The 14802-nt window shown below is 39.6% G+C and overlaps 2 protein-coding genes across 3 annotated transcripts; both read right to left on the bottom strand.

Moving 5' to 3' along the window:
- On the bottom strand, positions 1857-2776 carry LOC8071852. 2 transcript variants are annotated; one of them, XM_021461872.1, is made up of 3 exons: positions 2637-2776; positions 2510-2545; positions 1857-2410 (listed from the first exon to the last, which is right to left on the bottom strand). In XM_021461872.1, the coding sequence occupies exons 1-3, from the start codon at positions 2713-2715 to the stop codon at positions 2013-2015; spliced, it is 513 nt and encodes a 170-aa protein (XP_021317547.1). In that variant the 5' UTR covers positions 2716-2776; the 3' UTR covers positions 1857-2012. The 2 variants fall into 2 exon arrangements, with proteins under 2 accessions (XP_021317547.1, XP_002449454.1); XM_002449409.2 differs by lacking the exon at positions 2510-2545.
- LOC8071851 (GDT1-like protein 3) lies at positions 5635-9428 on the bottom strand. Its single transcript, XM_002449408.2, has 9 exons — positions 9136-9428; positions 8977-9030; positions 8732-8860; positions 8456-8554; positions 7995-8067; positions 7309-7394; positions 6510-6593; positions 6295-6354; positions 5635-6149 (listed from the first exon to the last, which is right to left on the bottom strand). The coding sequence occupies exons 1-9, from the start codon at positions 9217-9219 to the stop codon at positions 5961-5963; spliced, it is 858 nt and encodes a 285-aa protein (XP_002449453.1). The 5' UTR covers positions 9220-9428; the 3' UTR covers positions 5635-5960.

Below are 14802 nucleotides of genomic sequence, written 5' to 3'. Positions count from 1 at the left end.
ACATGCAATATTTATAGCTCTAAATAAGTCTATTATTGTGAAAGTATATTCAACTATTTACCTAATTATACTAATTATGTAGCAAAAATATTAATGTTTTGTTAAATATATTTAGTCAAAGTTTAAAGTTATTGACTTTTTGGAAGCAAAGGACAGAGGAAGTACTGTTCAATTTTCACTTACGTGTCTAGATCCAATTTTATTATAGATTTTGACACTGTAGCACCTTCGTTTTTATTTGACAAACATTGTCTAATCATAGAGTAACTGGGCTTAAAAGATTCAGACAAACTGTGCAATTAGTTTTTATTTTTGTCTATATTTAATGTTTAATGCATGTGCCGTAAAATTTGATGTGACGGGAAATTTTAAAATGTTTTTGGGTTTTAGGGTGAACCAAACAAGGCCTGAGTGGCTCATGCCACAACGACAATTTCTCTGACGCCTTGGCAGAAGAAGAGACGATCATGTCTTCGTTGATCATACTGGTCGTCGAGGCATCCTTGCTAATTCTATTGTCAAAGGATGCCGCGACTTCTTCTGGGCATCTCATCTCAATCCTCTACCACCAGGCCTTCGGTAAGGCACAACGGGTGCCCGGCCATGGCGACTTCTTATGGACTATCCAAATTCATATTGTCAACTCTACTTCCACCTAGAGTTGTCCGTTTGATTCACCCTGTGCTTCAACTCAGCAACTACTACTCCTTCCCCCGCGTTTGGATAATCACGTTGAAAGAGGATTAGACGATTGTATCAATAGGGAGACATTGGTGCTCTCGAGAAAGACAGGTCAATGAAAATCGTGGCCCAGATTACTTATACGGCATGTTCAAAAGAAAAGAGGTAGATTTATAGAGAACTGTCATGGCAAACAAAGATTATGGCATATTTGCATTTTCGCTTAAGCTTATCTGCATAATCTAACATACATTCAACAGTGTTTTTCTCTCACAATAAATTACGGAACAGTACTTTCAGCCATAGTTTTTCTGCCAAGCAAAACAGACTAGCCGTATACAAAGAATGAACAAGGGATTAAATTTAGACCTTGTTTAGTTCATCCAAAAACCAAAAAGTTTTTAAGGTTCCCCGTCACATCAAATCTTGTGGCACATACATGAGCATTAAATATAGATTAAAATCAAAACTAATTACACAGTTTGCCTGTAAATCGCGAGACAAATCTTTTGACCCTAGTTAGTCTATGATTGGACAATATTTGCCACAAACAAACGAAAGTTACTACTGTAGCGAAATCCATAAAATTTTCACATCTAAACAAGGCCTTAGAAGGACTCTTCGAGACAGGGAAGATAGGATGTTGGATCACTAAATCAAGATATTGTATATATTTGTTATAATTTGATGTTTTAAATCTAGTTGTTTGAACATGTCAAACAATTATTACAAACCAGACCAAATAGGGCTTAAATTAGGGTCAAAACTTCACAAATATTAATATATTTTGGTTTGAATAAATACTAGAAAGATGATATAAATATTAGTCTCTATAATAAATATCTAAAATACATTAATATTTTCCATTGCGAAAGCAAATACAGTAGAATTGGAATTTTAACTTAGGCTCATTGAATTATGTGCTCTCCATTAGACCCGTATCAGACACTTGTGAACTTGAATAATCATTTGTGTGCTCTCCAATAAACTATTATGTCAACTGTATAAATCGGGATTCTTCCACACAGCAATTATGTTTTCAATACATTGTATATCTTTATGTGCGGTTGTTTAATTTCCTAAATTCTGTGAAACGTGTCCAAAATTTCTAGGGCACTCGCTCCTATCCTTTGTTCAAGAATACAATGAGTAGGGGCACAATGAACGAACTAGGAAAAAGGAAAAAGAGATATTCTCCAGCTCCATTCAAAAAAAACTAACATGACATGGAACCAAACATTTTTTGAAGAGAAAATGAAAAATGCATGAAAATCCCGGCGAAAAGAACCACCATCTGAATTCACAAATACTATGTGCATCCTAATAATTAATTAATTACGAGAAACTCTATCTAACACCCCATTTCGCTCTTTGCCAGTAGCAGCCAACGAGGCCATGGTGAGCTCAAACTGCTCAAGGGTGGTGAGGTTGGAGAGGGAGAACAGCTCCCTAGCCCCCTGTAGGCCCCTTAGGCTTGACAAGTTGGTAGACCCGTCCAGGCCTATGTGCGCCACATGTTGCACATCAGTTGGAAGCCCAATCTCGATGCTTGTGTCGTCATCGTCCTCCTCCTCATCTTCATCTTTGTATATCTCGAAGATATGGGAGAGGTTCTTGAAGCTCTTGAAGAGCTTCCTGATCCCCGCGAGGAAGTCCCGGTCCCGTCTTGCCACCTGTTGTTGCTGCTCATGATCAGCGTTCTCTTCATCCCCTACTACTGCTACCTCATCTGTCGATCAATGGGTGAAATAAATATATATGTACATACATATAATAGCCAATACAAAGAAGATATTTGGTGAGCATTGCTAATTTACATGCAAATTACATTTTATGTGGACCCAATTGTCAGATAGCCGATGCCCTACAAAATTTTCATATCCAAAAGTTTGTTCATAGGAAGATACATGATGTGTGATTCCATACATGTGCAAGATAAGGGCATATGTACTTACTTGGAACTGGAGAACTGCGGCTTGTTGAGGATTGTGTTTCAGGCTCCTTGTTGTGTTGCTGCTCACTGATCGGTGTCATGCTTGTTGAGGGCGAGGCAGGAGCGAGCAAGCTAGCTAGTGTTGTGATTGTGCGTAGTGCCTGAGTTTGGTCGCTCAGAGTCGCAGTGTTATGTAGTGGGAGATAAGAGAAAGGGAGAGGTGTGGAGTGCAAGGGAAGGTAGTCAAACAATGGAGGTGGTTATGGTGGTTATACGGATGGATGGATGAATGGAGGTAGCTGCGGCCATGAGTTGGTTATCACGGGTGCAGATCTTGCCGTCCTTGCTAAGTCTCTGCTTGGGGGCTGTTTAGTTGGTGAAAAAAATTACAAAGTCCTAGTGTAGCACTTTCGTTCGTAATTGATATATAATTATTATCAAATTATGAACTAACTAGATTTAAAAGATTCATCTCGCAAATGACAGGTGAACTATATAATTATTTTTTATCTATATTTAATATTATATGCATGTATTGTAAGATTTGATGTAATAGAAATTTTGAAAACTTCGCAAAATATTTTAGAAACTACCTTGGTGCCCAAGTACGGCGGCCGCCGGGGTTAACAATATAACACCTGTCGAGATCAGCTGTGAATAAATTTGGTTGCTTCGCTGCTCCTATCACAAATTTTAAAAAAGTATACCCAAATCTGTGTTGGCACCTTGGCCTTGGCGCTGTGTTGCATGAATTTTGTCAGATGAGCCAATACATATATTAAAATAGCACAAACTAGCAGTACTCAGATGAGCCAATACAATATATTAAAATAGCACAGATTAGTATACGGTACTTCCTTCATCCATAAAGAATACAATTCTCATATTTTGATGAATCAAACAGTTTAAATTTTAGTTAAATTTATATAAAAAATACAAACATTTATAAGTATCATTAGATTAATTATCGAATAAATACTTTTATTATAAATTTGTTTAGAGATACTATTTACAATAAATTTGTATTCTTTTGCGGATGGATGAAGTATGTATGTGCAAGAAAATTAGCAGATCCGCTTTTCCATGTTGCATGACGAATCGGAATTGGCGCGTGCCATTGATGTTTTTGCACCCCGATCTGGGCCACTGGCCTTCGTCATAATACTCGTTCTTCCTTCAACAGGTCAACCCATGTGGTTTCCTATAACAAAATTTCAGGTGGCACACTAGCCAAAAAGGATATTACAATTTTGTTTTCAAGGAAATAGTTACAATTAATTATGACTTGATTTTCTTGACAGTTAAGCTAAGCACAAGCTTTTGTCCACTGTATAGCTGATGACCTGTAATATGCACGTATCAACGTGTGAATGGACCTCTTTCTTTTTAATTTAATATTTTTTTCTTTTGTTTTATTTTTAAGGTACACTGAGTAACTATAGCTTATACGGAGGGCCAAATCCATCCACCTCTCCCTTGGCATACTCATCCCGCCACTGCTTAAATGTTGTAGAACTATTTCAATCAAGTATATGTTCACAATTTTTCAGTTATTACAGGCAAAATTTGAAGTGATATTGCTAGCTAATGGGAAATTATAGGGTTTATTTATTGCCCCCCTAAGGGAAGCCAAAATTTGTCGTCGGCAAAATTAGGAAAATACCATACTCCCTCTGTTCCTTTGTATACATCACATTAGGACTAGACAGAGTCAAACTATAGATTTTTACTAACAAATCATATAGATATTTAGTGTATGAAAATTATATCAAAATACTCATATTTCACAATCTTTTAATACAACATTGGTTTTGTACAAATTGGTTGTATATAGTAAGAAAATTTGATGATTAAATTATTCTGCCTTGGTTCCAAATTATAAATCATTTTGGATGCATAACAAAAATTTATACCTAGAAAAGTCAAAATGGTTTACACTTTAAAATGGATCAAGTGCTTCTTAATGCTTTTTCTACATTTTCTTACGCTTTTAAAAGAAAGTGGGACTAGTATGGTTTCATGGCAAGCCCAAAGTTTAGTCTAGCTCTAGTATAGAAAAAGGTCAGTTCTCTATGGCCAGAAGACCCCTCCACTGTATAAAAAATATTAACTTGCGAAAGAGAGGACTGCTACACATGGATGAAAACGGATTACATATGGATGGATATTATTGATATCATATTTCTTGTTGGATTCGGATTCGAATACACAGTCATGCCGGATAGAATATGATTGAATGTCAATTTATGCGATTTGAGTATTCAAATACGGATACGATATCAGATATTGAACATCTGAACTCAGATATAGACAGATTTGAACTCCTATAAACGGATTCGGTCTCGAATACGGTCAAAAAAATATTCATACCGTTTTCATCTCTACTGCTACATCATTAAACACATGCATAAAAGTTAACCTCTATACATAAACCGGTGCCTAGATTATGACCTTGTCAACACACCTTAAACGCATAGTGCAAACTAAGCCATCTCATCTTCTGATAAGCATCTGGTGTATAGGACAAAAGAATTGATGTTATCAGGCGCCAATTCAACAGACTCACGAACGAAATAAGAGATAAATCACCAGGAGAAGATTGCAATGACTTGAATCCATCATAATGGCAAGTGCATTCAGGACCTGACACTGCCCGGAGCAAAGCAAAACAGAATAGCAAAGGACCACGGTGACCACCAGTACACAGTACCTCATGACAACATGGGGCGAATCCGCGAATGTAACTACCAGGGCAAACATGGCAATCACATCTGCTTCTGTGCCATCCGTACAGAACGTCCAGGGATGCTAATAACTTCTGCTATGCAAGATTACACCATGTTTGATCAATCTTTCCAGTACAGAACTGGCATATATATCGCTTAATTTGACAATAAGCTCTTTTGTTCAAGGCCTGGAAGCAAGAACTGACCCAGATGAAGTCTATAATTTTAGCACCTGTCAGCCATCTATTAACAAAGCTAAGAGACAATAATGTAATATCAGAGACAAGCAAACAATGATAGGGAAACTTTTTCTTGGAGAAGAGATCAGAGCAGCGTATAGTATGTTATACTTTGGATACAAGCAATAAAAAATTGGCCATGCTATCAATGAGACAGCTTCTACATAGGACTGAAGGCAGCATGGCAGAGAACATTGTTGTCAGGAATGTGTCTGTACATTACATGGAGCCCGCGACTCGAGGCATACTGGAATGATTTGGGTTACTTCATCATCTTTGTTTCAATCACCAACGTACGGGAAGTTGCTATGTTTCATACAGCAGGACATGAAACAGTTCAAGACTACCATCCAAGTGGAAGTAGCTGCTAGTACCTTTTCATCACAACGGGGGGTAGAAGTAGGATGAAACAGAAAATCCTAAGAAGAGAACACCTCCAATTGTCGCTACTGTTCGCTGCGAAATCTTTGATGCCAACATGCTCCCTCCTACCACAGCAAGAGATGTGCACAATGTGTGCCCCAGTGATGCTCCGACTGCAACTCCAATTGCATTCTTGTGTGTTGCCAGCTGCATGGTGATAATGATAACAGAATTAAAGAAACTTTGTAAGACGCAGATTTATGAATGTGCAAGTTCCTATAGTATCACATCCCTCGATGAAAAACACAACGTTATACATCAAAGAATTTCAATAAGTGGAGCAGTATCCTACCGCAATTGTTGCTATTTGGCTTCGGTCACCCCATTCAGCTAAGAAGGTTAAGATGAAAGCCTGCAACCAGAATAAAGAGTTAAAATGCTAAACCCAAGGTGTCTCATAATGAGTCACATATCACAGGTACACCGTACACAATACATTTGTTATGGACTGACTCATACAGAAGCAACAAAAGCATCTGACACACTTCCATAAGGTAACAAACTAACCTCCAAAAAGATTGGTGTACAAAATCTTGCAAAGAACCTACGGATGGTTGATTTTCCTTGACCAGACTCAAGCTTCTCTTCTAACTGCTCACACATGCATATGTCATTAATTCATAAATAAAAGTACATGAAAAGATCTCTAGCACTTTTGAGAGCAAACAATGAAGTTTAAAAACAAGGTATAACCATATAGTTTTCCAGTTGTGCAAATTAATGGACCTTTTACATGACCTTATTTTCATCAATAGCTTTTACCGATAGTTCATATGCCTGTACCTCAGTTCATACAGCTGCTAGTTTTTACAGAGTACAGGTATTATGCTCTTACTTTAGCATAAGAACCGGCAAGAAAGAAACTGTTCCTGCTAATCATAAAACTTGTACTGATACTTTCAAAGGTGGGCTCAATAATGTTTTCTTTTAAACATAAGTGAACTTGTACTTCAAGTACTTCAAGATTCCACAAGATAACCAATGATGGTTTCTATTTTAGTACATTGGACTACCTCCCTCAGTCTCTCTTTTGCTTCTCATTCTAGAATGCACACATTCAACCTTTGACCATACACAAAATTATTTAAGAGTACCCACATGATATTGATATTAGTAGATGGCAAAATGTCCAAAACAGCAGGTAAACAAGGAAGGATGTAATGGATTAGCAAGTAGAAACAAACACCAAAACAATAATGGACATTTTCCAAGCCCCCCATGTTCAGAACAAGAACATGGCATACAATACAACAAATGAGCTGCAATATGCATAAGCAAAGGCTATATTGGAAAAAAGGACACATACTTCTTCCATTTCCTTCTTCTGGGATCCCTTTGGGTCAGATTTCCAAGCAATATAGAGTAACCGTAGTCCAAAGAACAAGTACAAAACTGGCAGGTAAACAAATTTGAGAGGTCACTCATGAGCAATGGCAAGGACATATCAGTGTGCCAAATTATTTCAAATACAAACATGGCAATTCCAGCTACTAGGACTACCAGTCTATCCTAACCCCCATGCCCATGCCCTGATGTGTGAAAATCACTCAAGTTGCAAAGCCTTTATAGTCGAACTAATGGTTGGTGTTTCAAATACTCTATACTGCTTTTAACATCAGTCTTTAGCGTGTCTCAGTACATTTTCAGTTCAAATAAAATAATTCCAGCATCTCCACATAAGTGGACAGGTGTCAGATAGCCTGTCTTCAGTTTGAGTGGGAAAAATTTATTTATCACAATAATATTAAGGGAAATGATCAAATGAAGGATCAAGGATTTTCTTTTTTCAGGCAGGATCTTGAATGAATTGAGTTGTGCATATTAGCCCAAGAGTATCACCATTCTTTCCATATAATAATTTTGGCCAAGTATAACCATCTTTTTCTCACCCCGGATAACACAAAAGTTGCATAATCCTTACATCAGTAATATACAATATAACTGCCAACATGACGATATGAAAAGCATTCACAACTAAAAGAACATAAGTACCTGTAGCAGCACTATTAGTGTGCTTCCTTGATATCAAGTTGGGCACTATTCTACCAAGTCCAGTTGACAATACCTTGTAGGGGGGGAAACGAAATATGTAAGCAGCATAGAGAATCAAAATACTTTGTGGCAACAGCTTAGACAAATAAAAACTAAGGAGTTGGCATCCATGAAACTAAATACTAGCACAAGCACCAAAGTTAAATGCAACATAGCAATAACGCCCTTAAGATATGGACAGTGCAAATCTCTATATTGAGCATCAGATAGATTTATATCTGAACCGAGACATTGTTACATACCAAGGGTATAAAAGAAACAAGTAGATCAAACTAATTAAGACATAAGTGGCATTAGAAAATGCATCCTTTTAATTCTAACTGGTATCAGATACTCCCAAGTTGATTTTGCATTGTGTAGCACATAAGCAACTATAAATAAAGAGCAATTAAATAGCTCACCGTCATCACGTATAGCGCAGATAGTGCACCAGACAACACAATTGACTTGGGATGCCGCATCGCCATCAGCGCAGCAATGATAAAGGTCTCATCTCCAATCTACATCACCACAGAAAAAAATTTTGAACAGCTTGTTAAGCCCGTGATGTGGCACCACCATCGAAGGCACAGCCACACATCCAAATCTCACAGCCAAGGCAATGCAGTAGGACAGCAGCTACACAGAGGCCATTTCCCAAACTCAAGTCCTCCCTAGCTCACACCACCAATCAGTACCTCACTGACTAGTATCATGGAGAGGCTGGCGAAGAGCGCATCGAACAGCCCCGGTCCAACCTCGTCAAGGGCCACCCCATGATCGCCCTCCACCAGTGCGTCCTTCTTCTTCAGGCCATGCAAGAAGCCCTGCGAAAACGGCACCACAAGCGCCAATCAAACATCAAAATTAACAAATTCGACACCAAAACGACATCCTCAATCAGACAGAGTCCTTGCTACGCGAAGTAATCGGGATTTCTCACCCCGGCGCGGCGGCCCAGGGAGACCCCCGACGCGTCGTCCTTGGCGCCGGCAGCCTGCACATATAAGCAAAAGACCCTCATCAACCTTGCCAGTGAACAAGCTGGATACGAAGAACCCTGAACACAAAGATCCGAACTTTGCTCGGGCCAGGTATTTACCACGGATGCGCCGAGCGCGAGGACGATGATGGCGAGGAGGAGGGGAGCTCTGGGGTTCGGGTCCATCCTGGGGCTGGATCTCATGAACCCTAGGTCCTGGGAACGCTCTCAGATTGGGAGAACGGTGAGACGGGATGGCAGATTCCTCCCTCGAATTGCCCGTCCTTTCTGTGTTTCCTTCTTGATTTCAGAAGCTGTGGAAGTGGGATTGACGATGTTGAAGGGATTTCAGAAGCTGTGGAAGGGATTTGGTAGCTGCGGAAGGACGAAAAGGTCGCACTCGTTTTTTTTCTCTCGTGAAAACAAGTTCAAACATTAAGGCCTTGTTTACTTCGCGAATATTTTTGTTTTGCCTAGCATAGCACTTTTATTTATATTTAATAATTACTTCATTTTAAATTATAAATTATTCTAAGAATTTTAGAAAGTCAAAGTATTTTTAAATTTGATATAAAATATAGAGAGAAATATAAAATTTATAACATAAAGTGAGTATACTATGAAAATATAATTAAAGAAAAATCTAATAATACTTAGTTGGTATCATAATAATTATTATTTTACCATATAAATTTAGTCAAACTTAGGATAGAGGGAGTATTATCCAACCGTAGACTAACTAAGCTTAAAAGATTCATTTCAAAAATTACAAACAAATTATATAATTAATTATTGTTTTTATCTATATTTAATGCTTAATGCATGTGCCATAAGATTTGATGTAACTGAAAATCTTAAATTTTTTTGAAAACTAAACAAAGCCTAAAAGTTGCTCTCACTATCTATAATACATAGATTGAGTGCCAATAAAAATGATTCATATTTAGACACATTTTTATTAAATACTATCCATGCTTATGGCTCTAAAATAGTTTATTACAAAATACAATTCGTAATTAATATAATAATACTTACTCCCCCTACTCAAAAATAAAGTTGTTTTTATAGTACTTGGATCGAAATATAAATTATAAATAATTTTAAATTTGTTGAGTTTGAAAATGTAAAACTTAATAAATTTGTCTTAAAAAATATTTTCATAAATATAAATATATATATATATATATGTGTATATATATCACTTTACGATAGATATTTTTATAAAAGCTTATCAAAGTTATACTTTGTAGACGGTATCATTGTCTAAAATAACTTTATTGTTTAGTATGGAGGGAGTACTTGATATCACTAGCTGATTTGTGAGAGAAAAATATTGTTCTATGACTGAAAAGTAGTGCTGATCAAGTGATATTAAACTTAGGGTGTGTTAAGATCTACAATCTTTTTGGATTTGTATATTGCAACACTTTCGTTTGTATTTGGTAATTAGTGTCTAATCATAGACTAATTGAAAGGTCCTAATATGGCTAGAGGGGGATGAATAGCCTATTTAAAAATTCTACAAACTCACTAGAGCAAGAGGTTAGTAAATAACAAAGCGAAGCTTTTTGCTCTAGCTCTAAAGGGTGTTTGCAAGCCACCTATCCAACAATTCTAGTTGCTACAATCACTAAGCACACAAGAACTAAGTCTCTACAAGTTACACTAGTGAACTAAGCTACACAAGGCAAAGTAAACAACTAAACTAATTACACTAGTTTGCGGTAAGTAAAGATAGGAAGAGATATTTATACCGCCGTGTAGGGGATGAACCAATCACCAATATAAACAATCAAGCACCGGGAGAAAGCCAATCAAACACAATTGAGACACCAATTTTTCTTCCAATGTTTACGTCCTTGCCGGCACGCTACGTCCCCGTTGTGTCGACCAACACTTGGTGGTTCGGTGGCTAAGAGGTGTAGCACGAACCTTGTCCTCACTAGAACACCACAAGAACCTACCCACAAGTGAGGTAACTCAATGACACGAGCACTTTACTAGAGTTACCTTTCGGCTCTCCGCCAGAGAAGGTACAAGACCCCTCACAATCACCGAGAGATGGCCACGAACAATCACCAACTCGTGCCAATCCTCATCCGCTACTCCAAGCCGTCTAGGTGGCGGCAACCACCAAGAGTAACAAGAAAACCGCAGTCAAATCGATCCCCAAGTGCCACTAGATGCAATCAATCAAGCAAATGCACTTGGAATCACTCCCAATCTCACAAAGATGTTTAATCTATGAAGGAGATGAGTGGGAGGTGTTTGCTTAGGCTCACAAGGATGTCAAGTATGTTAGAATGCCAGGAGTGTGAGCCCTAAGCCGGCCAACACATATATAGGCCCCTCAAACAAATAGAGCCGTTGGCTCTTTCACTGGGCAAACTACGGGGGTCACCGGACGCTACACAGGAGGCACCAGACGCTCAACCCCTGCGTCCGGTGCCCCAGAAACGGCCACGTGTCGCCTTTTGAATCTCTTGTGTTAGAGTCTAACGGTAACCTATAGAGCACCGGACGCTCCTAAGTTGGCACCGGACGCGTCCGGTGCACACCGGACTAAAACTCAGGGAGGTCTGCAAAAAGCGCAGGGCACCGGACGCTGAGCACCGGACCGTCCGGTGCTCACCGGACTTAAACCTAGGGAGCAATGCAAAACGCGTGGACACCGGACTCAGAACACCGGACGCTCCAACCTGCGTCCGGTGCCTAACCCTAGCTGAGCCAGGCAGCCTGCACACCGGACGCACAGGCACATCGTCCGGTGCTTCTGGGCTAGCGTCCGGTGAGTGTTTCTCAGTGAGAAATACTCCCGCGACTTCTCCAACTTTCCCACCGGTACAATAGAAAATATGCACTTCATTTTCTCAAAAGCGCCGACATGTGCACGTGTGTTAGCATTTTCACAATCATTTCACCTCCTTCTCAAAGTGTGCCAACACCACAATGTGTAAACCAACATGTGCACGTGTGTTAGCATTTTCACAATCATTTTCTTCGAAGGAGTTAAGTTAGCTCACTAGGTTCTAAATGCATGCACATGAACAATGACACATAGTGGCACTTGATAACCGCTTAGCCAAAGAATTCCCCTCTTTATAGTATGGCTATCTATCCTAAATGTGATCACACCCTCTATGGTGTCTTGATCACCAAAACCAAAACCCTAAGCAATACCTTTGCCTTGATCTCCATAGGGTTTTGTTTTTCTCTTTCTTCTTTTCAAAGTCGAGCACTTGATCATTTTGTGGTCATCACCATCATCACCATGATCATCTCTTGCTCCATCACTTGGCATGTACCAACCTCATTAAGTCTACACACACTTAGTATAGAGGTTAGTACTAGGGTTTCATCAATTATCCAAAACCAAACTAGGGCTTTCACTAATTAGGCTCAAAAAATTTGTCTCGCAATTTTACATGCAAACTGAGTAATTAGTTATTTTTTATCTATATTTAATGCTTTATGCATGCGTCCAAAGATTCGATGTGATGGAGAATCATATAAACTTTTGGAAGTTGGAAGGCATCTAAACATGCCCTTAGGATATTAAACCATGACATTGTGCTAGAATCGTATTATTTTCTGGATAGAGGGAGTATTAACAAAGTATGTAAATGAAAGAGGAAGAATGCATACATACATGTTGTCAGTGGTTGAAATCTCTATTTTTATGATAATTTCATCACAAAAGTTCATTTTCTATGACGAAAATTTTGGTTTCATCATAGATAAGCGGAGGCCTCCTGCAACCCTCCACATCTATGATGAGCATTGTCACAAAACTGTCATGAAAAGCACAAGTTTCATCATAGATCACTCACACGACTCATCTGTGATGATCTCCTTAAGAATTGTGACGAATAATATTTGACGAGCGGCTTGGTCATAGATCTCCACAAGGTACTTTCTCCGTCCAACATGTACGTGTGGGATACTCATCTATGATACTTGCAATTTGTCATAAAAGTCTTTGCTCGGTCCTTTCTCCATGCGATGGGACCCTTCTCTATGTGATGTGTACCTGTGTGACATGTAGTTACTCATATGTGACTCTTACAACTCATCATAAAAATCTCTGCTCGGTCCTTTCTCTCGTGGGACCCTTTAGCATCAAACCAATGGAACCCGACAGTTTACGACTTACGTGTCACGCGTACCTATGGAACGGTTCTCCATCTCCATCTAACCTATGAGACCCGACGGCTTGTGTGTCACATGTACCTAGGGACCATCCGACCTATGGGATTTGATGGCTCATGTGTCACATGTACCCGTGGGACCTTTCTCTATCTTCATCTGACCTGTCAGACCCGACGACTTGTACCTTTTGTGCCACTAAGGTCTAATAAATTAAAAAACCTAGGACCAGAGGATAGAATGCACGGTCTTCAATGCATGAAGAGGGATGGATGCCCTCAAGGAGAGAGTGATGGGGATGGCTGTAGAAACTGGCTCAAGCTCCTCGATTGGTGGAAGCTGCATCTGTCGTAGCCACCGATTCCCACAGCCTAGTGCCCGTGAGTGACGAAACCCACGTCCTCTAGGGCCACGGAGACATTGTCCCACCTTGTCCTTGCCAAAGCACCATCGTAGCAGCCATTGTTGTTGCACCAGTGATGATCAAAAATAGGCTCTTGAGCCTGGGGAGCTCCGCACGACTGTTTACAGTAGATAACACCCATCATGAACCGTCAACATAACTTAAGAAAAATGCATAAAAAGAACCATCAACATACAATTAGGGTTTTAACTAATAATTTCCATGAGTTTTGGTGAATCTATATTTTGTAGAGACTAAATAAAAAAGCTAAAGAGGACCCACACGTTGGACTAAAAAGCATATTCTACGTAGAAACCAACTTAAGAAAGTTTTAGAGGACATGATAAGACTCTCCACCAAATTGGGATTTGAGCCCCTACTAGGTGGGATCGCCCACCCATATAGCCAGGTTGGGTGGCCATGGGTCCCATCTGTCAGCCCCCTCCTCGTCGGTTCTCTACCACCTTAAAGATTGTATCTACACCATTGTTTGAAGTCATTTTGATCCGAGGACTGTCGACGAAAGCTAGTTGGCAGTCTACGTTGGGGTATACCCATGGTAGTAGTTTATCGGTAGACGGTGCGCAAGCTACGAACTCGATGGTGACGCAAGACACAGACAAGGTTTTTATCCAGGTTCGGCCGCCGTGTGGGCGTAATACCTACGTCCTACGTCTGATTGTATTGGATTGTGTTGAGAGATAATGTTTATGATCTGTCCTCTAGGGGACCCCTGCCCCTCCTTATATATCCTGAAGGGACAGAGTTACAAGCAAAGTATCCTATTTGGTACAATATCTTGTAGCCTTGCGGTGCATGCCGACGAGTCGTGCGCCGCACGTCTTCATCCTGTGGGCCGAGCCACCTCTGACGGGCCCATATAGGCCCATGAGGGTATAGGGGTTTATACACCTACAGTTAGTCCCCGAGTACCATGTATTGTGATGTAACACGCCATCTTGAGCTTCTTCGATTAGTGAGGCTTGACGTCTTCAATAAGCAGGAAAGTCGCCCAAACAGTTGCAACGGTATTTTGACCAACTCAAAAGACAGTTGATCAACATTAACATCGAAGAAGCAGGTTGTTCGAAGAATGCATGATGCTCTAAATTAAAAAAGATTTCTTTTCTGGTGAAGTGTGTTCACTTTACTTTTCTGAAAAGTATAGACCTCAAAAAAGCAAGCATATTCACCGCAAGGTGAAGTATGCCCACTTAGTCCCCGAGTCAGGTAGTAGG

This window comes from Sorghum bicolor, chromosome 5 (genome assembly GCF_000003195.3).
Source record: "Sorghum bicolor cultivar BTx623 chromosome 5, Sorghum_bicolor_NCBIv3, whole genome shotgun sequence".
Lineage (NCBI taxonomy): Eukaryota > Viridiplantae > Streptophyta > Magnoliopsida > Poales > Poaceae > Sorghum > Sorghum bicolor.
This window is presented reverse-complemented; position numbering and strand designations above follow the sequence as displayed.

Excerpts from the sequence above, each read along its gene's own strand:
- LOC8071852 (XM_021461872.1), bottom strand. The coding sequence starts at position 2,715 with ATGACACCGATCAGTGAGCAGCAACACAACAAGGAGCCTGAAACACAA. Across the intron at positions 2,546-2,636 it reads CCGCAGTTCTCCAGTTCCAA|GGCATCGGCTATCTGACAAT; the intron begins GTAAGTACATAT and ends AAAATTTTGTAG. Across the intron at positions 2,411-2,509 it reads CAATTGGGTCCACATAAAAT|ATGAGGTAGCAGTAGTAGGG; the intron begins GTAATTTGCATG and ends ATTGATCGACAG.
- LOC8071851 (XM_002449408.2), bottom strand. The coding sequence starts at position 9,219 with ATGAGATCCAGCCCCAGGATGGACCCGAACCCCAGAGCTCCCCTCCTC. Across the intron at positions 8,555-8,731 it reads CCATGATACTAGTCAGTGAG|ATTGGAGATGAGACCTTTAT; the intron begins GTACTGATTGGT and ends GTGGTGATGTAG. Across the intron at positions 6,355-6,509 it reads GTACACCAATCTTTTTGGAG|GCTTTCATCTTAACCTTCTT; the intron begins GTTAGTTTGTTA and ends TTCTGGTTGCAG.